The 22,133-nt window shown below is 43.8% G+C and overlaps 2 protein-coding genes across 5 annotated transcripts in view; both read right to left on the reverse strand.

Annotated features, from left to right (window-relative positions):
- Positions 1 to 634: 634 nt before the first annotated feature.
- scamp2l (secretory carrier membrane protein 2, like) lies at positions 635 to 6,208 on the reverse strand. Of its 2 annotated transcripts, none has more exons than XM_067249065.1 (9): positions 6,086 to 6,208; positions 5,548 to 5,625; positions 5,332 to 5,418; positions 4,829 to 4,949; positions 4,592 to 4,720; positions 4,134 to 4,293; positions 3,863 to 3,964; positions 3,048 to 3,165; positions 635 to 2,767 (listed from the first exon to the last, which is right to left on the reverse strand). In XM_067249065.1, the coding sequence occupies exons 1-9, from the start codon at positions 6,140 to 6,142 to the stop codon at positions 2,621 to 2,623; spliced, it is 999 nt and encodes a 332-aa protein (XP_067105166.1). In that variant the 5' UTR covers positions 6,143 to 6,208; the 3' UTR covers positions 635 to 2,620. The 2 variants fall into 2 exon arrangements, with proteins under 2 accessions (XP_067105166.1, XP_067105165.1); XM_067249064.1 differs by having other exon boundaries at positions 4,592 to 4,714; positions 4,814 to 4,949; positions 6,086 to 6,207.
- Positions 6,209 to 6,930: 722 nt separating this feature from the next.
- The window catches only part of myo9aa (myosin IXAa), an 80,589-nt gene continuing 65,386 nt past the window's right edge, over positions 6,931 to 22,133 (reverse strand). For all 3 annotated transcript variants that reach the window (XM_067248521.1, XM_067248522.1, XM_067248520.1), the window contains 22 exons: positions 21,793 to 21,915; positions 20,945 to 21,094; positions 20,093 to 20,412; positions 17,701 to 19,554; positions 17,345 to 17,444; positions 16,827 to 17,039; positions 15,616 to 15,719; positions 15,306 to 15,436; positions 14,923 to 15,143; positions 14,547 to 14,663; positions 14,191 to 14,379; positions 13,987 to 14,034; positions 13,631 to 13,742; positions 12,629 to 12,690; positions 12,169 to 12,361; positions 11,899 to 12,027; positions 11,622 to 11,727; positions 11,287 to 11,418; positions 10,908 to 11,031; positions 9,185 to 9,393; positions 8,843 to 8,985; positions 6,931 to 8,715 (listed from right to left, as the gene is read on the reverse strand). In XM_067248521.1, coding sequence (XP_067104622.1) covers positions 8,225 to 8,715; positions 8,843 to 8,985; positions 9,185 to 9,393; positions 10,908 to 11,031; positions 11,287 to 11,418; positions 11,622 to 11,727; positions 11,899 to 12,027; positions 12,169 to 12,361; positions 12,629 to 12,690; positions 13,631 to 13,742; positions 13,987 to 14,034; positions 14,191 to 14,379; positions 14,547 to 14,663; positions 14,923 to 15,143; positions 15,306 to 15,436; positions 15,616 to 15,719; positions 16,827 to 17,039; positions 17,345 to 17,444; positions 17,701 to 19,554; positions 20,093 to 20,412; positions 20,945 to 21,094; positions 21,793 to 21,915 — 5,271 coding nt within the window. In that variant the 3' untranslated portion in view covers positions 6,931 to 8,224. The remainder of the gene's footprint in view (positions 8,716 to 8,842; positions 8,986 to 9,184; positions 9,394 to 10,907; positions 11,032 to 11,286; positions 11,419 to 11,621; positions 11,728 to 11,898; positions 12,028 to 12,168; positions 12,362 to 12,628; positions 12,691 to 13,630; positions 13,743 to 13,986; positions 14,035 to 14,190; positions 14,380 to 14,546; positions 14,664 to 14,922; positions 15,144 to 15,305; positions 15,437 to 15,615; positions 15,720 to 16,826; positions 17,040 to 17,344; positions 17,445 to 17,700; positions 19,555 to 20,092; positions 20,413 to 20,944; positions 21,095 to 21,792; positions 21,916 to 22,133) is intronic.

Raw genomic sequence — 22,133 nt, forward strand, 5'->3', positions numbered from 1 at the left:
CACATTTATTAACAAAAACAACCTACTAGCCAAACCCAGAGAGACATTAACAGACGTTGGGCCGCAGGGCTGTAAAAACCTTTGTCAAAACAGTTTTAAGATAAAGGAATTTGATTCCAACGTCGCCTATTGACGAACTGGCGTGTATGTGAGGATGCCAAAGGGACAGGCAGGAAGCACACCCTGACATGGGCACACCTGCTGATGTTCTCACAGCATCATTGTCATAGCCTATAGGTGTAGTCGGTGAAAATATCAGCGGGACCCCTCAACTTTATGAAGGGGCCCCTTAACTCCCCCTTCCAATATACAATTCAGTTGCAATATCTGTTGTAGGTAAATCGAGACCCATTCATTGTTGTACTGTGCTGGGGTTAGCGCCGTACAGCCATAGGGATCACTCGTAGTGACTTTCCCCTCGTCAGTAGTTCTAATGAAACTGTAACATCTCTCGGCTCGGACGCCAGATGACTAACTCTCAGAAGCAGCACAACGGCACCCTCTGGAGTTTCTGACTTTTATTTATCTGTACCCGGCACTTAAGGTGCACAAAACTTGACATTTTGACCAGCATCATCCATCAAATGTTAAAATAAGGTCCAATGACACACCAAAAAAATCTCACATTCAGATGTGTGGACTGGAATTGCAATTGTATTAAGAACTATGAGTATGAACAATGATAAATCAATTCATGGAACTTGATGGTAACGTTAAATCTATAAATTACGCAGTTACGCAGGGTCAGTTCTAGAAGGACCTCTTTGGGTGAGCTATAACAAAACTAGAGCCAGCCCCTATTAGATCAGAATCTATGACATATTTTAAAAGCCTTCTGTCAAATGTGCATTATAACATTTCAGAAATATGTACAGAGAAACAAGACAGATTGCAATAATAAAAAACTACTCCCATGAATTACAGTATAGTAAACCCAGTTACATTATTAGGAGAAAGAAAAAACATCATACCTGTACATTTCTAACCATCTTAGGAAAAACACAACAAAAAGGATGTCAGCAAAATGTACACGCAAAAAGCAGACTGTACATATTTTGTATACTTTTCTCACTGGGTTAGAAAAGATTTGTAACATCCATGATTGCAGCAATTTAGTGAACAAAATGCAAATTCACATAAGCTAGTGTCTGCTAGATGTAACAGATAGGCACATAGCAATGAATATAAAAAGAGACAGTATTCAGCTTTACTTGAAGAGCAGTGTCTGGCAAACGTACATTCAATAACACAGGGTTATACAACTGCTACGCTGCTACTTGAGTCAAGACTAGTTGTATTTTGATCGTTGCCATTTTTGTTGAACTCTACACTGCAGACAATACAGTTGCCTTACATCTGATATCCTTTTAGGCAGATGCATCATTATTAAATGATCTAGTAATTTGTTCTGTCAGCTCATTCACACAAACACCCATTCCTGCACTAAATACATTCAAAATCCATTGCTATAATGCCACAACACCCATGTTAACTAATTCTAAGGTGATTCAAATGGAGAAAAATAAAATTATGCATATAACCAGATTAAACTGATACAAATGCAAACTTTATGTATATTCAGAAAGACATGGGCGATTTGATTGATAAATAATCAGTTTGCAAAAAACCTTCACCGGTTAAAAGCTTGTTACTCAAACCCAGATTTAGTGGGTCATGTCAGGTAAACTACAAGTCTTCCTTTAGGCATCCACAAATGCCATTTCCATACTTCATTTATAGTATCTCTTCCAATTACACGTATTGTACAACTGCGTGATTATAGAAATATAATATGTAACAAAAAAACGTCATACCACGTCCATCATCAATCAACATTAGAGGAAACTGCAAATAAGTAAATTGGCAGCCCTTTGCTGTCCTGTCCAAGACTGGGCTTTACACAATCCTATATGTTATTCCTTCATTAACATTCCTTCAGTAACATGGTTCTACCTTCCCTGTGGCCTAACAGTTTTGCTTGTGTACAGTTCTCAAATCCAAACAGGTGTCCTGAGGATCAGACCCGTCTGGATATAGTTAAATATAACTAGTACAGGTAATTTCAAGAAGAGCCATTCAAATTGTGTTTAGTTGGCCTGATTTGATTAACAATCATTAATAATTATTGAATCGTTGAAAAATAATAATAAAAATCAAGAATAAAGATTCTAGGGATATGACAGGAAAGGAGACTTTACGTGCCAGAGGTAAACAAATAGAACACGTTACTTTCTTGATTTCTCTAATAAATTAGGATACCAGAGTATTTAGTAGTCAGTCCAGTGTTCTCTGAGGTCACTAACTAGTTTTCTGTCACTGTATTAGTCCCAAAATTCTTGTACAGCCTCCTCCCCTTCTTTCAAACCTGATGATGTACAATATGACACAATATGGGACACTTGCATGCATCCACCAATCCATTCAAGCCATGCATTCAGATTGCTATTTCTAATATCACTTGTATAAACAAACTGGACCTTGGAGGGGATGGTAAGGTATTGGAATTTGACCTAGGAAAAGAAATTGGGATCTGACCAGACTGGTATCAATAAATGCACAGCAGAAAGTAATTTCACGAGGAAGACTAAGACTTTGGAGTTGGCTCTGGTGGTCTGATGGCCTAGTTTCTCTGGAAGGCGCCCTGGGCGGCAGAGGAGGCTGCGCCAGCTGCTGCACTCTGGAAGGTGCTATTAGTGAAGACCCCCTGGGAGAACTCCTGCTGGGCCTTGTTGAAGCTGGCCCCTGTCCGCCGGTACTTGGAGTGGACCTTGTGTAAGGGAAGGGTAAAGCAAATACCAAGCAGGGAGTTAGAGTGTAGCCAGACTTTGACTGTTTCCTAGATTCTTTCTCTTCAAGGATTCCTTGAAGATATCTATGTTTATGGCCCCTTCACCTTCCTGTATCATATTGCCTTCTATTATATTACAATTGCATTGTATAGCCTCACCACACAAGTGTGACGCAAGGTGCTTATTGGCTAAATATGAACATCCCCTATGTAAATCAATTTCATTTCATCAACTAGTAAGAGCCAAAAAATACTGTACCATTTTCAGCAGGATGACTGCGAGAACAGCGTTTACAGTGAAGAAGCCCGCCACTACCATCATGACCACAGCTACTGCCACGTTAGTTCTGATCATGGAGATTGATGCTATCCATCCACTAGAGAACCACACAACAACAAGGACATGATTTTACAGTATTTACATATATGCAGCCAGACATTTATCAGAAACACAGTCAAAGGATAATCAGTGTATTGTATATGCATATCAATCTAAATAAATAAAAGCATACATATGAATGGAGCAAACATTCGCAAGTTCACACCAATGACCAACAGTAAAGCGTAGGCAAAGCTTATATGAATGACGATAGCGATGTTCGTTTCCAATAATGAGAGGAGAGAGGAGAAAAGGCCAACAGTTGTGAGAACCCAGAGAGGTAAAGAGAGCTGAACAGAGTGCCACACACTTACAAAGTAACCCCCAGGACAAAGAGCACACCATCAGGTTAGGCTCAGCAGGAATCTGTCAAAGAGATGGCAAGAGAGGAGATGCAGGACAGGATGTGTGCACACTCACATACACCCAACAAGATGAGAAGAGAAAAAACCCACACACTTACAATACGTAAACCTACACATGCACTAACGTACACAGACAATTCAATATAAGCATTTGGACATGTGCCTTTATATATGCACGCACGCAACGCACACACACACACACACACACACACACACACACACACACACACACACACTGTGTAGAGTACGATTTTAGAATTGTTTTACATATTGTTTAAAACCCATGGAGTGCTTGCCTTCTCTCCCTTTCTCACACACACACTTCCTGACCTGTTTCCCCAACTGGGGATCCCCACACTTTGGATTATGTAAACCGCCACTTGGAAGAAAAAGACGAAGAAGAAGAAAAAAAAGCTGAAGGAACTATCCGACCTGTGGAGAGAAAGAGAAAAATGAAATATGACTTTGAAATCCTCCTTTCTTGATATGCCACTTGCACTGAAGCCATAATGCTGTCTAAAATAGCAAACAGCTGAAATAAAATACAAAAATAAAAACAAGAACAAAAACTTGTTTGGCGCAAGACCAGAAAAGCACTTGCCTGAAGGCTTTGTAAACTGGCCTGTACCAACAGATGAGCGAGACGGGGGTGAAGAGGATAAACCAAAGGATGGACAAACCAAAGTCCACCCCCTTCCCCGGGTCAGTGGTAAAATAGGCCAGGCAGGCCAACACATTGAGGAAGAGGGTGACACTGTGAACTGGAAAGACAAGACATTTATGTTTGGGTCATTAAGCAGAAAGTGGTATTGGAGAGGGCTGGAATGTTGATTGGGGTCATATTAGCATAACACAACCAGTGTGGTTAGTCCATGGAACATGGCTAAGCTATGCATTAAGTTCTACATCTACACTATGTAAATTGTAAACTTTACAAATGCCTAAACAAGAATGACAGAAATATTTTTCTCACATAGAAACCAGCCTGTCACACAAAAGCCTGAGTTACAGCTAAAAGGCCCAGTTCAACTTTAGGTTAACCAATCACAGTGTACATACACATCCATAGGTAGTACATTCTCTTGCAAATCTTCTGGTATTCCTCAGGGATGTCCTCATTGAAATCTTGGTAGAAGCAGGGCTTCAAAGGGAAAAACTTCGGAAGTGGTGGCCAATTGTTTTCTTTGACTGCCAAAGATAGAAATATAACTGTAATCCGTTAACTGATAACAAACATGTGCAGTACTCTGATCTCTCCTAAACCTGACCAGAAAGGTAAACCTAGCGCGGGATCACCTGCTGATCCTCCTTGGCTCCTGTTCTGCAGCTCCTGTTCTTTGCGATCCAGTTCGGCTGCTTTCCTCTCCAGCTCCTCCTGCTGCCTGATCAGGTTGGCCTGAGCTGCAGCAGCCGTAGCCTGGTGGGCCACATGAAACGGATATTGATTAACGGCCACATCTTTGCTTTCGTACCTAATTCGCTTTTTACCTAATTATATTGTCTAATATATTTTATCTACAAAATGGGCAAGTGTGGAATACTGAAGATGGATGCTAGTTGGAAGATTTTATATTTTATACTTTTTACCTGAAAGTGTCTCAATATTTAGAAAAATAGAACTTCAATGAAAAAACAGTGCCATCTTAAACTTTTCTATTTGAAATTCCAATGGTTGTCCTTGGATTAACTGAGGCATAAGAAACTCCAACTGTGAATGTGTGGGATTATAATGACTAATAAATTAAAGGTGGGCAAATAGATAGTCTCACTGGTTATTTTCATAGATTGGCAACACTCACCTGCGGACTAGGTTCCACTGATGCTTGCAAAACTGCTGGTTGAGAGGAGGCAGCAGAGATGGGGATAGTGGTGCCTGACTGGCTCCCCTGAAAGACAGATACCAAAACACAGTTCTGCCATGACATACTATGAAATGAAAACGGCAGTTAAGATTAGTGAACTAATGTTGAATGTACGTGTAGAACACATGCCTACTACTACATGACAAATCGTACCATTGCATTAGATGAAAAGGGGTTGAATTCTTCAACATGTTCAATCCCACCAGTTGTGACTTCTGTGACTGAGGCATCCTGGATGACAGAAGACACAAACATTACTTGCCTACTGAACCGTCTTTGTCACTGTAATTTGACAAAATGCAACATTAACATTCATCTCGGGGGGAAAAAACACCTCGAAAGTTCGACACAAAGATGCAAACTCTGAACTATTTAGACAAAATATTAAACCACTTATCTCTTTTATTTAATGTGGTTGACGTTTACCTGCAGGCCTACCTGTTTTAGGTAAGGCCTTTCCACAGACTACACGTGTCATGTCTTGGTACACAAATTTCCCTGTATATGACTGGTTGATAATGTATCAATCACACTACGTTGTCAATTTTGAACACGGAAGTAGCCTTGTGGCTCAACCCAGCAACCAACCAAACAGGTTTCTGTTGCGGCATATCTTTTTACAGCCTTGGAACGGGAACAAATAAAATGAAGTAGGCTACATGCCAGTTACAAGCATACATTCGTTACTCACCTGGAAAGGGTTGACATCCATTGGATCTACGAAAGGGTTGTTGTCAAATTCCGACATTGTTCTGACCGTGTTTTCCCTTGGAAGTAAACAAAATGACAGATGTGCCTCCTTGCTAGCTGGTGTCTGTTGATAGCGCAGACAGCGACTTTGTGCGCACGCGTGGGAGTGTCTATCGTCTGCGTCATTTAGGGGCCGTCTTAAATTATTTATACATTAACTTGATTCTTAGAAATAAGGTATTATGAGTTACAAATTCGTAATTTTCGCATGACTGCCTTTTAGTCTGTTTTAAAGTTCGTAACACTAAATTCCAATCTTGACCGTGACAAAAGAATAAGCCTCAACGTGGCAATATTTTTACTCATTAACATTTTGTTGACATGTATTCCTACGTAACTGTAAAATACCTTCAAAATAGCCTACTCCAAATTTCATGATCATAGTAATTAAATAACCCCACAATATAGTAGTCACATTCATACCGGTGTCTGCCGGTGTAATCGAACAGCGGTTTGTAGCGACATATGTGATTAGGCAATTGATGTAAACACGGACAAAACACTGAAATTAAAGTTGCACAATACCCATGTTATATTGTGTGCATTAATATTTAGAAATCTGAGTGTATGAAAATACATATATCAGAGAATCTGTGGATTGTTGTTTTGTTTCATCCACAACTTTAAATTAATTGCAAGTAGCCTACTTAAACGGCAAATATTCAGAACCAAATTGAGGTGTTTGATTTTTGTCAAGTTTCCAGACAACCTGACTATAGGGAGTAGTTTATAAACTATTGTTGTGTACATAATAAACAATTTACAAAGAGTCAGACTGAGTAATGTTTGAACCTTTAAACTTTATGGCACCATCTGTCATTTATTCCAATAGACTGCTCTCTCTATAGAAAACACATTTTAAGCGACAAAAACAACCATAAAGGTGAACAAATTGCAATAACACAAATAATGACATACAATACAACTTCATGTATGGTATGGTTGCTATTGACAGCCAACACTGAAAGACCAGAATTTAGAGAACGGGGGAGAGAAGGGGGGTGGGGTACATTATCCTGTACAACACAATTATTGTATGGCTGTTAAGCAGTGAATGCAGTGATTGTATGCACATCCAACATTTTTACAAAGCTAGGATCCCCTTGGCTGGAATACACACCAGCTTACTTGGTCCCTTTGATGGTGGTATATTCCTCGCAAGAGGAAAAAGCAGCACAAACTTAAAACACATGAAGTGGTTTTTCTCTCTCTGTCTTTTTCTCTCACTCACGCGCACGCACGCACGCACACGGACACACGCACACGGACACACGCACACGGACACACACACACACACACACACACACACACACACACACACACACACACACACACACACACACAAACACAAACACAAACACATACACCCCAAATCCGTAAATCAATACTCAAGCAAAAGATAAATATTTGACTTCAACTACCCAGCATTTACTGGTGTTCAGGCTTTTTACAGTATTTATACCTGTATAATAGTTATATAGATTTATATTTTTCATGAAATTAAAATTTATTAAATAGGCTTAAGGGAAAAATACATTTGTAATAATAAGAGCAATCACTGCTTACACTGATTGTAATTGAACTGTAAACTTTAAAGCAGCCAATGATTGGGAGCTTATCAAGTTCATTAATACCATGCTTTTGATGGCACAGTCATCCGCTTTCATCCATCTAACTCCACCTCCTCTTTTCCGCTTCGGGGATCCCAGCGAGAGGAGAACTCCTACATGCAGAAAGGACTTCCAGCTATCCCATTCCCTTTTCTCTGCTTTCCTGCTCCATCTGTCTCTCATCGGCTCGGAGGCCCAGACCTGCAGAGGGACCATGGGGTGTGGGGGGTAGTTGAGCCCACAGTGGGTGATCTCTTTCTCTGGGCCCCCTGCAACTACCAATCCTCTCTGGAGGTGAACACTCGATGCATGGCACTTCGCGACAGTTTTCTGCTCTCTATGGACTCTGACGGGGAAAAGGCTAAGCTGTAGTGCTTGAGGAGGAGCAAGGGGCAACTGCCTGTCCAGCTCTGCCCTCAGTGGGCGCGGTTATCAGCTGGGGGGTTGGGCAGGAAGTGCTTTGGTGTCCTTCATACCATGAACTCGTTGCTGCCGTATAAGACCAGCTGCTGTGGTATATCTGGAGGGTCCCTACTGTGGCCCCCACCGTCTCTGGAGTGTCGCAAGGTCGATGGCTTTGCTCCCTTGAGTTTCTGTTTACCCTTCTCTGGGTTGAAGGTGCCTCGGCTGCTAAACTGGGGCCTCTCCTCATATGGACCTTCCTGATCAAGCGACGTGGGGGCAAAGTCAAGGCTGTCACGGCGAGGACACTGGGCCAGGCATGGCCCCTGGGCAGAGCTGGAGCCAGAGGTGGGTGACTTGGAGCGGAATCGGAAGCGGCGTGCGGTGGTGGAGGACGATGAGGAAGAGGGGTGGAGGTGTGAGGAAGATGACAGAGAGGAAACTGTGGAGCAGGAGTCCACCGAGTCCAGGGAGTCAGGCTGCCTGTGGAGAGCCCGCCGATGCTGGCTCTTTCCTTCAGACTTCTTGGGCCGGGTGGTGGCTAGCGCTGGGCCTCTCTCTAACAGGGACACAGATTAACATGATTGGTCAAGGATGAACCATTTCAGTCAATCTGTCAACAGCAGCCTTAAAGGGATGTAGATGTGATATATCTTGCTACACTGTACTGTATGATCATGTTGTACCAGAGAAGTCAGAGGTGCCTCCCTCAGAATCCAAGTTGACGTTCTCAGAGCTGTCTGCCGTTCCGATGGAGGCCTCAGACTCCAGGGTCTCATCGTCGGATGCTCGTGGCTCCAGGCTCAGCATCTCGAAGGTCAGCTCCTCTCTGCGGAAACGAACATCAGAGAGGTCAAACAACCATTCACCAATACGCTTTACTTTTAGTGTCATAGGAGATGTTAAACTGTGTCTCTCTTGACCCCTGCATTCATCAACACTGAAGGGGGTGTAGACTATTTAAACATTTCTTAGCATAGTATTACCTGTCGTGACATTTTGAAAAAACATGAAATAAAAGTACGTACTTCTCTTTCTCCAGTCTCTCTATCTGCTCTGTCAGCACTCTCTCCTCATGCTGCATGATTGCCTGCTGGTGCTCCGACACCTCGGGCTCCAGCCCCGCCCCCTCCTCGCCCGTGTTGTCCTCCATCCCTGCATCAGTCACCGGCGGCAACCGGGGGCTCACTGGTGGTGAGGGCGTGTGATAACTCAGTCGCCTCAAGTGGCCCTTGCCCTGCAAACACAAACAAAAACATTTAGCAAGAGAAGCACATGTGTATGTGTATATTTGTAAGCAGTACTAATTGAAAATGACAAATATTACTGTATTTATATGTACCAACCATAAGTATACCATGGTCATATACTGTAGTTGTGCCATTAATCACCAATTTGTGTTATGCTATAGTATACAATTAACGACTACAAACAAACACCCATGGCCATACCTCGCAGACATGCAGTATACTCCCGAATACACACAACTACATGCTACCCTCTCACACATCATCTAAGAACCTTATTGGGTCCACCTTACTGTATATCCGTGAAAGTGTAATTATGATAGTGTTACCTTTTTGGCCGAATTGTGCTGCATGTTTCAAAATATAAAATAAATAAGAGAGCACAGAATGTCAATATGCCCTACATCTAATTGATTACAGTCTCTGAAATTTTTCTTTTTGACTGTTCCAGAGAATGTTATATCATATTTAAAGGAAGGCCTATAGATTGGAGGTCAATAGAAATGCATCCAACAAAGTAAACAACCGTCTTCATGTAGATTGGGGAGTATAAAAGTAATTATAAAAAATAAAAAGAATAATAAAAAAATATTATTGGATTCAATACTCCTGGAAATACATAACCATTATTATTTAATAAAGCAACCAATTACTAATGTATTAGATCAAAAAGGGTTAAGTAAATTAATGAAGTTAACAACTGTTTAAATGAAAATGACCAAACTGAAAAGTATACTGGACCATAAGGTAATGCAATAATTGTCATGTGTTTGAATGGAAACAGTCAAGAGCAGATGGCCTTTGCTGCTGGCAGTGGGCAGAGTTTGTGTTCCATAGCCTTCCCTACGTAGTCACAATCAAATTAAAAACAATTGCATGATTACATTACCGTATGTCCAGTCAATGTCATGAACTTTAATCTACAAGTCAGACATAGTTACAGTATACAAAAGAAGAGATATGGGAAAATAGATAGACATGATGGCCGTCATTCTATGATGCAGGAGGTCACAGGTTCAACATTAACCATAAAAAGAGGCACAGACAATCAGCCATTGCCACCGTCACAACAAAATGGCTGCCAGATGACTGTGCACAATGCGTTACAATGTGTGGATACATACCGGCACCGCACTGCGGGCTATGCTCATAAATCTAACAGCTATCATTACAGGTTTCTAGATCAGGAAAAGGATCAAAAGGAAAGAAAGGTATTGACAGAATTAGGAGGGAAAAACAAGGTGGAAAAAAGGAACTCAGAGTTAAGGAGTAAGAAAATACACTATGAAGTGTGTAGGAAATAGGAAAGGTCTGCTAGTGTGTAGGAAATAGGAAAGGTCAGCTAGTGTGTAGGAAATAGGAAAGGTCAGCTAGTGTGTAGGAAATAGGAAAGGTCAGCTAGTTTTAGGCATATAGTTTCAACAAATAATGAAGAAATAATTGAAGGCACTTTTTTGCAGTTCATGGTCTCAAACCCGACGAGGGACATGGTCTTGGATCTTACCATTGATCTTCGTATGAGGGTCAGTCTGCACTTTGCTTTATTCTCTGCAAATTCCAGGCTGTTGATGTCTTTTAGTCTGGCCCTGTATTTGTTCATCTGTTCCACAATGATAAGCTCCACACACCTACAGCATAAAATGGCATAGTCATTCGGAAGTACTAAAATAAATGTGATGTATTCAAAAATACTGTAGACTAAAAACTCGTACTAGTACAATATCCAAAAGGTCCCCTGCGGGATACCAATGGCCCTGCAGTCACAACTATAAAAGTGATATATTATAAAATTAGTTGGACTAAAACTATTACTGTAGGTGGCTTTGAGTTGGCAGTAGCAGTTAGTATTATACATAATACAAGCCAGTAAACTTAAGTCTTACGCTGTTGTCTTCCCAATGTCCTGGACGCTCTGCAGTGGGTCAATGGTGTCTGGACACCGTAGGATGCAGGGGGCAAAAACGATGGCCAATGCGTTGGCTGACATACGGTTGGTTTCCTCCTGTAAGGCAATCCTGAAAATACAAATCCCATGATTCACCTCAGCTAAGGGCAGATTACAGAAAGGAGAGTAAGTTCTATATTTTTTATTTTGATGGCTTGGTTTTACAATTCTTTACTTGATTTTCGATGGAGCAGCAATTTGATTTGATAACAGGTCTCAGGATTATTAGATTCCTGATCCCAAACTGCCATGCCAGTTTCTAGAACCTCTTACCTGACCAGGTGAAATATGAGGCGCTCCAGGGTATTTAGGTGAGTTCTGCTCAGTTGGTCGATGATGGAGTACACTCCTCTGATCACCTCCTTTCTGTCTTGCAAACCTAAAAAGAGAAAAAATATGGTTCTGATCTTCAAATTATATATATATCCAGTTCTTTATCACCCTCAATGAAATGTTCCTGGAAATACAGAGAATTAATATTTGCTGAGTGCCATATGACAAGAAAATAAACTATAGTTAAATGCTAATTTAATTAAGTTTTAGAATTTACACATGGCACGGAGAAATTCCTCGTAAAGTTCAAAGGTCATGAGGGGGTTCGGCAGGTCCCGTAACCACTGTTTGAAAACGCTCCCAATGACGTGGATATTGTAGTCATCAAGATTCATGCTCTCCACATCTAGACAAACAGCATAGGGAAAGATGTTACATTTAGTATTTAGCAACTGTATGAAAATATGATTTGCTTTAGTGAATAGGCTAGCTTGGTCTTCTGTCCATCTATCACCAGGCCATTACCATTACCACTAGTCAGCATTACCTGTGTCCAGACCCTGCTTGAGCTCCTTGATCTTATTGGTGGAGCCGGACTTCCGGTAGATTCCTTCGGTGTAGAGGCCATGCATCTCAATGTAATTGATGAGCTTTTCAACCACAAGGGGCACCGTCCGCTCGTCATTGGTCAGACGGGAAACCTCAACTCCAAACTGCCTGGAGGAGAGCTCCGGATCGTACTGTTCATGGATACAGGCATTAAGTTGCAGAAACACAGAACACAGTCAAATACAGATGGCAGAGTGTCAGTGCAAGGGAGAGAAAGTGAAAGATACAGACTGATTATACTTTCTTTTACAAAGATTTTCCTGGAATTGAATTCCCTTTTCAGCTAGCATGTCAATACTTCCAAGTAACTGATCTCCAGTGGCTTCCCCAGCTTGAGTTGCACACAAAAATAATAAATGTCACAGGATTGTGCAGTGACACAATATGGCCGCCCTTACCTTTTTACTGCATTTGGTCGTCATCTTCAAGCAGCACTTTCTGTGGCAAGCATACCTGCACACTGAACTCACACAACCGGAGAAATGCATGTCAGAACAATGAACCACCGAAAGGCTATGCCTCCTCATCATTCCTTATTTTTTTGAAAATCAAACAGATATCTGCAGCTAACTGACTAAAGCAAGACAAAGGCAACATTGGCAGGATAGGAGAAACCATCCTGTCTGAAAGAGGGCAAACAGTGTTGGGAGAGCTCCAAACATGGGCAGACACACTCATGAGTCCAGTTGAAAACAATCTAATTAAGAGTGATAGGACTGTTAGGGATGTGTGGTTGAGCGTTTGTGTTTCTTATATACTAGTGTAATAATTGGACCAATACGCTGTTCCTATTGGTCCAGAAGACGTTCTCAAAAGTTAATAATACCGTTTATATACCTCCTGAAAGTTCGCAGAGGTAAATAAACGGTTTTATGGACCTAGCAACAAGCTGTTGCCTTGGAGATGTAGCCATTGACCTTAACAACGTGGCATCTGCTCGGCAACAAAGTAGCCTAAATTGCCCCCCAAAAAACTAAAACAACCAAATATGGTTTCTGCACAGGTCCGCAAACGCCCCGCAATCGCTTCCCGTTTTAAAGAAGTATCTGAAGCAGACAGAAGACGAATTGATGTTGTTGATATGTTGCCTTGGAGATGTAGTGACGTCACCAGTGTAAGTGCAGCTGATTGCTCTGACAACATGGCGTCTGCTCCAGATTCGACGTGTTTGATTTGGGATCTTCCCACGTATTGTTGTAGTATATAAGAAACCAAATGTTTACTCCTCGACAGGTCAGCAAACGCTTTGTCTCCTCGATTTGTTAAAACGATTTGTTTGTAAACCTCGACCTACGGTCTCGGTTAACAAACGTTTTAACAAATCTCAGTTTACAAAGGTGTTTGTAGACCTGTCGAGGAGTAAACATTTGCTGTTTGTGTGCGTCCGTGTGTGTACTCACGTTTGCAGACACAGGCTCGGTCCATCATCCAGATAAGGGAGGAGCAATACTCGCAGTAGGTGGGTATGCTGTACTGCGTGGACTTGAAAATGTGGCCATTGTGCTCTTCTACCTACAGGGGGCAGAGAACATGCTTTACATGCTGTAGTTAACTAGAACGTTTCTGTGGACTTTTAACTCATTGGTGAGTTTATTCATATTAATAAAATAATATAGGGAAGATGGAAGCAAGGTAAACAGACTATGTATAGCACTAGATATTGGACCAACAACTTGTAGTCCAATGTCTAGTTCTGCAAATAAGAAAGTAAACTGATTATCTGCAAATCATTTCGAAGGCGTGAGCCAAGACTCACAATGTCCATGTCCTTTTTCCTCCTCTTTTTGCGTTCCATTTTGGGAACCTGTAGGGAGAAAATAGACAGTGCATACATTTTCTTCTGCCTTGATTTCAAACAAATAACGAATAATGTTGTTTGTCTGATGGTTATTTGTATAGCATAACCCTGAAAATACTGGTAAATTCAGAAAATGTTTGTAAATACAAAATCAAAAAGTACCTTGCTGAGGATGGGATCCAGAGGCTTGTACTCTGTCATGAACTCATCCAGGAAGACTTTAAAGGTGTTGACCCACACCTTAACGGGAGACTCCCTCCAGTCTCTCTGCTCTTGGCGCATGGTCTTCTCCAGGATGTGCTCAAATAGAGCGTACAGGTCTTTGTAGCGAATCCTCTTCCCATCATCCATCTGAATAACGGATTAGAGATGCACATAAGGGGTACCGAATACACATTTTCACCTGAGTTCAAGTACTTAAACTAATTTATCATGGCTTTCCTGTATTCCTTTCTCTTTACTATATTGTCCTCGGGAAAATATTTTGACAGATAAGAGGGTGCTTCCACTATACTAACCGCCAGAGCCGTGGAGTAGGAGTTGAAAATGTTGAGGCGAAACTCCTTCAGGGCCTTCTTGAAGACTACGTCCACCATGGTATCTTTCTTACTGTCCTCTGTGTCCAAGTCATTGATCTATGATACGGATTAAAAGTAATGGTCATTAAAACGGACATAATTTCAAGGGTGAAAAGATTGATATTTGTGGGAAAGTAACTATACATACAACTCATACAATTAGACAGTAAACTGATGCAAAGCAACAAAAGCACAAACATTCTACTTTCTACATTCAAACTCACCAATAAGTATGTAATCTATCCGTATTTGAGTGAGTGTAAATGTGTGTATATCTGTGCTTTCTGCATGCATGCATTTAGTTTTACCCCCACACCTTTTTCATTAAGAAGTCATTCATGCTCCTGTAGTCGTTGGCACAGGTCAGGATCTGTAGCGCGTCGTTCTGCCACTGGGCAGGCTCCAGAGCCACGCTGCTGATCTTCACGCTGCGCCGCCGCTTCACCTTGGGCGAGGGCTCCTTGTTCTCCTTGAACTCCCGCCCTGCACGCTCCAGTGTCAAGTCAGGACTGCGAGGGGGAGACATGTACTCTTGACCTAAAAAGAAAAGGGGGGGGGGGTGGGGGTATCACAACCAATTGAAAAGCCCTTTGGTACAAACACACTATCTTTTAAACAGGTTTAGTGTAGAATTGTAATGTGCTGCTTTCATTCCTGTAGTACCCCCTGTTGTCCTCTGATCTATTTCCCCCCGCTCACCCTCGCCCAGTAGGGGACCTGTGTCGCCGTAATCACCATCCATGGAGTCTGCACCACAGATCAGCTTTTCTCTGGATGGCTTCTTCTCCCCCTGCTTGGTCTTCCCCCAGAAACGCATCTTACCCCGAACCCTGGTGGGAAAACAGCGCATTTAGTTGTTGTGAGTCTACAAAAACAAAAAGAGGGGCATTTCCAACAAGGACAATTTATTCTAAGTAGTGATTTTGATATGAAGACGGTTCTTTTCTGATGGTCAGGCTTCAGTCAGTCAATGCCCCTTACCCATAAAGGCTGTACAGAAAACACAAACCTTCCATCTGTTTGAGAGTTCTTCGGCATCAAGTCCACTTTGCCCAGATCCCCGGACGACATGGCTTTCTGCATCTTTTTCTTCTCCTCGGAACCCACTGATGGCTGAAATGTCATTGAATAGGAGACTGTCAACTAAATAACTGAGTGGATCGAAGCTTCTCTGAGCATTTACTATGCAGTATTTATGTCCACACCTGCATCAAGGGCAAACGTCAGTAGATGGCAGCATAGTATCAGGTTTGAGCATGTGCAAATACCCGTATATTCTTTTTTGCAGGTAAATTGGAATGACGGTGGTTGAACAGTCTTTAAATAGTGTTTATAACTGTGATGAATTGTCATACAAACATGTCACTCACTGTCACATACCAGGAGACAGAGCCAAATTCAGTGTCACAAAAACATACATTAAAATCCTCAACAAAACAAAGAAAATTGTTGAGTGAGGTGAGGGTTAATAAATCACGGGCAGGAAAGCTGGTGGATGATTGTTGACCTCTGATCCCTGTGTCCCAGGGCCAGGCCAGCTGAGAAGTGATAGAAGTGTAAGAAGCTAACAGGCTAATTCATGCAAAGACTGTTTACTGAAAGGATGAAGAAAAAATGCAAAGAGGGAGAGAAAATCATTGTTAGGGCTTTGAAAAGTATGGAAGAGGGACTAAAGTACGTTAGCGGCCTTGATTGCTTTTCAAAGAAGCTTATTGTCATCTCAGTTTATGTTTTAAGTCGTACTTCAGAAGAATCTGCTTTTAGAGCCTGGGGAATACAGTACTGACTAAATTCCATCATCCATAATTAGTACAGAATTTGTAAGATTGATGTTAGAGGTTATGGCGTTTCCAAGGTAGCTGTAGCAGTATAAACCTTGTTAAATCATATAAAGCGTCCATTTTCGCTGAAAATTCAAACGTATATTCTCGCAAGGGTTTGACCCACAGAAATATCTCCTTATTTTACAGTGTGTCACAGAAAATACATTTGAGAGATGAAGAAAGTTACCAAGTGAAAAGCCTTGTAGCCTAGTTTGTCAGCAGTGTAACGCAGGACTAACCATGCAGTGCTGAAGTGGTTAGCAGAGAAAGTTTGGCTATCCAAAAGTCAACCTTTAGCAGACTTGGGTGTATTAGCCTAGGAAGACTTAGGGCAGCAGCACTTGTAGTATTAGTAGTAGTAGTAGTAATTATGGCTTTTTGAGCCTGGTTCCATTACCATTTCTGAGTCACTGAAACACGATTCACCCAAGATCGAATGGGGAGACACTTGTTTGGGGAGGGGAAGGGTGTAATGACGAGGGGAGAGAGGAGTGTCGTCGCAGTCATCTTCCTCGGACTCGCCCCCTACAGAGAGGATGGGTGCGCGGGTAAGGAAGTCGGAGCGTGTCCGCGCCATGCGGGCTTTCTTTTTGTAGCCAGCCCTGCCGACCTGGGGTTGACCAAAAACGATAACAGCACAAGTGAAACACTGCAGGTGTCGAAAGTGGCTTCCTTCTGTGGTCGGTGGAGTCTGAGGGGAATCTTGTGTCGTTTAGAACAGCAGGTGACCTTTGAATGACCTATTACTACTAGTTTTGTCGTCCTCTGTCAGAAAGTGTACATAAACACATGATTGCACCCAATTAAGGCATTCAAAAGAACACACGTGCAAGTACGCGCCCCCACAAACGCACAGTTAATCTCTTGAGGTACTCGGTTGCCATACATTTTATGGGAACAAAAAAAGCAGCTCACCTCCCGTGTTTTAAGTGTCTTGGAGGGCTTGGAGCTTGAGGGGGGCCCATCCTTGGGGGCGATAGCAGGCTTCTCTTGGTCAGCGGCGTCCTTGTCAAACCTTGTCATGAACAGGTTTGACATGAACACGTTTAGCCATGACAATTAGAAGACAAAGAGGTTACATATTCACAGTGATATGAAAATAGAAGGAAACAGTAGCTTCCAATTGCCTTGATGTAAATGCTTCATTGTCTAACAGGTCATATTTGATCTACAGATAATGAAAATCCTAAATGTAATTTGCCTGACGTAATCCATTACTTTGGTGACACAAGGAAAACAAAGGCACCCCACCAATTTAATCTGATACTCACTTTGAAAACGACACCTTGTCTTTTGGGGAAAAGAAGATTTTCCCAGACCTGTCAGTCATACTGACAGTCACAACCTGATTGGTGGGAGCCTTCTTGGGGACTCTCCCCATGGCCCCTGCTTCTCCTCCCGCACCATCTCTGGACTCCAGGGTGAGCCTGGGTGCCCAGCCCTCGGCCCCAGGCCTCTTCTCTCTGCCTGAGGTGGGAGGGGGAGGGAGTCGAGCCTGAGCACCAGCAGTCTGAATGTTGCCCCTAGCAGGAGAGCCCTCAGAGGGAGCTTCAGACACAGAATGGGTCCTGGAAGATGGAGCCAGAGAAGGGGCTCTCTCAATCAGCAAGGAGCTGGGCCTGAGAGGCCTGCTGGCGGAACCAGCTCCAGACCCAGACCTGAAATCTGGTCCAGATGCATCGTACCCAGGGATGGTTCCTCCTTGCCTGCTCTGCTGTATTCTTTGCAAGGCTTCTCCTCTCTGCTTCTCAAGCATGTCCTTCTCGTACTGGGCAAAGCAACGTCGTTGCCTCTCCAGCTCCTCTTTCTGCTTCCTGATCTGCTCCATCATTTCTCTCTCGTTCTGCTGCTGCTGGTGCCGCTGTCTCTCCTCCTTCTCCTCGTTCAGTCTCTCTAGTTTCTCCAAAACGGCCTGGTTGGCGGCAGGGACAGGCGCGGGGGGAGGGACTAAGAGGGGGTCTTGCGGTGGCGGAGCGGGATCTGGCTGCTGAGGCGATGGAGTCAACTCTCCTGTTTGCGCCGCCTCATCTCGGAGTTCCACGGGGGGACGGACCATGCCCAGGAGGTCCTCGCTGAGAGGAGTTTCCTTCTGCATGCTAATGACAACCACCACTGGCCGCCGGGATGACTCCCGCCTTTCTTTGGGTGGCTTGGTAAGAACGGCAGTGGTGCTAGTGGAGGTGGGGGGGTTTAGGGGTTGTGGGAGTTCTTCACCAGGAGGGCAAGCGGTGACCGAGATGCCTTCATGGGCTGGGACGTAAAAGATCGGGAGGTAGTTCTCGATTTTGGGCGGAGGGGTGGGACTGGGGGCAGCAGAGGCAGGCCTGGCCTGGCTCTGGCTGTCTGGAGGGGGAATTATCTCTGGAACGGGAGCCCTGGATGGCTCATCAACCATTTTGGGGCAGGTTGGGAAGACCTCTGCTGGGAGCTCCATCTCTTGAGCCAGCAGGGTGGGTAAAAGGGGGCCTGGCTCCTCTGCATCCATCACTGCTGGCCTCTCCTTTGGTGGCTCCTCATCCATGCTGAGTAGCTCAAAGCTGCCCTTGGAGCTTTGGCTGTCGGGGGTGCCTTGGGGGGAGCGCAGAGGAGGGGTGGTGGGTGGAACCAGTTCAGCTGACCAGCGCCTCTCATCGGAGGGTGATGAGGCCCCCCCACTGGTGGCCCTCACCTTGAGGAGCTCCAGGCTGAACTTGGCCTGCTCCAGCTCCCTCATCCGCCTGCTCTCCCTTTTGGCCCGGGTTGTCTTCTGGCTGGGCTCATCCAGCGTTCTGGTCCTCTCACGGACGACCACTGGAGGAGTCATGGTGGACCCTGGCGGTTCCGAATGTGCTCTTGACGAGCTCTCAGATGACCTGGTCTCCCCTCCTGCTCTTCTCGTTCCTGCTGCTTCTTCCTGTTGCTTGTCCTCGACTGGCCCTTCCTGTGCACTGAGCTTCTGGAGGCTTCTCTCCCGCTCCTCGTATGAGCGATCCTCCCACGTGCTCAGGTCCAGACCCATGATGCTCGTTGGCTCGTCGTCTTCCTCTTCTTCTCTTCTGGGCGAAAGGCTCGTCTGGCCATTCTGCAGCTTCTCCTCCTGCTGTAGGAGTCTTTCCCTCTGCTTCTGCTCCTTGAGCTCCCTGAAGCTGTCAATCAAGGACACATGGTTACAAGTTCAGCCAATCAGGAGAGAAAATTCACTGAATTGAAACTTTCCTTCATGTCCAGCCAATCAAGACTGAAAACTTCAAATTACACTGAGTCTCCGAGTGTACATTTTCCTCAAAGAACTTCCTCTCAGATGTGTAAACTAAAAGTAGCAGCCTTGCGAAAGAACTCTCATTCACCCGGCTCAGCTGACTGGAGCTACTTTGTGTTGGGGTGTTTATGTAATGACATTATCTTAACAGGAGACTGTGTGGTTGGCACACTGTGAATAAGCCGGGGATACAGAGGGGGGATTGGATATAGAATTATGAACAAATACCAAAAGTGAGCCCTGTTGCAAGCCCTTGCTTGAGCCATAAAAGTTGTTAAACTTTCAGTTTAACCACTAGCATGGACTAGCATGCTTCACGGGGAGTTAAACTTTCAGTTTAACAACTGAAGTTTCTATACTATACTGTAAGATTCTATACTATATACTGTAGTCCGTCAGTGGTCAAGGGGTTGGCGGTAGATTACCTCTGTCTGGCCAGGTAGCCTCTGCTCGCCACCTGCAGCAGTGTTACAGCACCATGCAGCTTGAGGTAGGCCTCCTTGGCCCGGTGACGGCGCCAGGCCGTCTGAATGACCAGCGCTGCCGCAACCCGCCTCCACAGCCACCGCCTCCACTCCCTCTGCAGCAGCAGGGCCGCACCGCGCCACAGCCCCAGCCGGCGGCGCTCCCTGAAGCCCCGCCAGGCCGTCTGCAGGCGCAAGGCTGCCCCCTCCTGGATGGCAGGGTCGTAGTCCTCCTCGTCCTCTTCCTCATCGTCCTTGGACTGGTTGTTGCGCCACCATTGCTGTGGAGGTTATGTCGCATGCATTATAAATATATGTGGATGATGTTGTGTTTATAGGAAGATTGTCGACTATACCATTTTTGTGGTAAATTAGAGTGGGGTATAAGACACACAGGCAAATGACCACATAAAATAATGGAAGAATTGGCATCATCACAAATAACTCTGGAGTTTAAATGTTTCTACCTACATGTTTTAGGTTTTGATTCTTGTAACTAAATGATTTAATGTGCAACTACATCCCCATATCCGATAATCAGTTGTGATTCAACTGTGAATTTTGAGGCTAAGACAATGTCACAGTATTTACCACAGTAAATAAGTTCTCAAGCTAACATCAGAATCCAAGAAGGACATTGAATCATATATTTTCTATTTAAGCAAATTGATATACATGTAGTGAATGTCCATGATCAATAAGGGTCAACAGTATGCCCACTTTAAGGTAAATTAATATCTCAATTTGTACACCTAATAAAAGCAAATTTGTTATGAAGCAAAAGCTGAAGATGGCTTTGTAGCTGGACATTACCTGGATCTGCACGGCTGCGTGTTTCATCCTGACAAAGTTCTTCCTCTCCAGCCGTGCACGGAAGCGCCGCTGCAGGGTGACGATGTGCCGGAGCACTTCCTCGTGGAGCCGGGCCTGCAGCCGCTGGCGGTCCGCCCCTCGTAGGAACACCTGCGTGGGCCGGAGGGGAGGAGTTCGGTAAAAGAAGCGTGCGGGGGGAGCAGCAGGGGTGGAATTACGGTCCCACAGGACTGGGACACTTCATTACACACACGTATGGTATAAATAGATGGGATCTGCACGCTTGCTTGATGTATCAAGTGTGCCAATGTGTACATACACAACTCAGCCCCAGGATATTCAGACACATAATGGCCACAGGAATGTCAGGTATGGGTTGCACATTATAAAGGCAGTTAATTAATTAAATTTTTTGACAGTTAAAAACGTGCACAAAGCTGGCTCATTGCTCATCTATGACTCCTGAAATTCCAGGGTTGTATTTGCGGAGGGAAATCACCCATTTCAAAAATAACATCATAGATTTAGTCAGGAGTTTAGGTTTGGCTTGAAAGGTGGGGTTATGTTATCAGGGCTGGCTGTCTATTAAAGGTTACGCATGGTCAAACACACTTATGTGTTTGACCATGCACTCATGATTTAAATGAAGTAACGGGGACCAATATGAAATAAAATCAACACCAATGGATCGAGTATCCTGCCAGGCATCTTGCTGTTATGTATATATGTTAGAAATCCATTATTCAACATCTTTTCATGGCCAGGACCTTGTATCCTTGCATCTCTAACAAACAACTGTGGATTCTTACAGTGAGATGAGGCACTCTACAGGTGCCTGAGAGACGTACCATTGATCTGCCAACCTGGAAGCCATCAGGTGCAAGGTCGGCCTGGCGCAGGTAGTGTCTGATGCCTTCTTGGCTAGCACTGGTGCCCTCGGGGAGCAACACACGGAAGTGGCGCACAAAGTCCTGCCAAGAGAGAGGGAAGTGGGTTTGTCAGAAACACACAGCAGGGAGACTGTACAAAATGTGTACAATTTTACCTTTATCATAATGAGGTCACTTTGGATCATTTGAATCACAATGGAAGTGTATTACTGTACGATGCAAAATGCATCCCTCAACCTCAGGACGTCAGGCTCACAAGATCTTGTTGAGACACATGGTTTCAGGTCAGAGTCCAAGCT

Source organism: Osmerus mordax, chromosome 13, assembly GCF_038355195.1.
Source record: "Osmerus mordax isolate fOsmMor3 chromosome 13, fOsmMor3.pri, whole genome shotgun sequence".
NCBI lineage: Eukaryota > Metazoa > Chordata > Actinopteri > Osmeriformes > Osmeridae > Osmerus > Osmerus mordax.

What these genes read in the sequence shown, in the direction of transcription:
- scamp2l (XM_067249064.1), bottom strand. Translation starts at nt 6,142, where the DNA reads ATGTCGGAATTTGACAACAACCCTTTCGTAGATCCAATGGATGTCAAC. An exon ending in TGGATGTCAACCCTTTCCAG is followed by an intron (nt 5,626 to 6,085) that starts GTGAGTAACGAA and finishes TCTGTCATCCAG; the next exon opens with GATGCCTCAGTCACAGAAGT. An exon ending in CCAGTTTACAAAGCCTTCAG is followed by an intron (nt 3,965 to 4,133) that starts GCAAGTGCTTTT and finishes TTCTCTCCACAG; the next exon opens with GTCGGATAGTTCCTTCAGCT.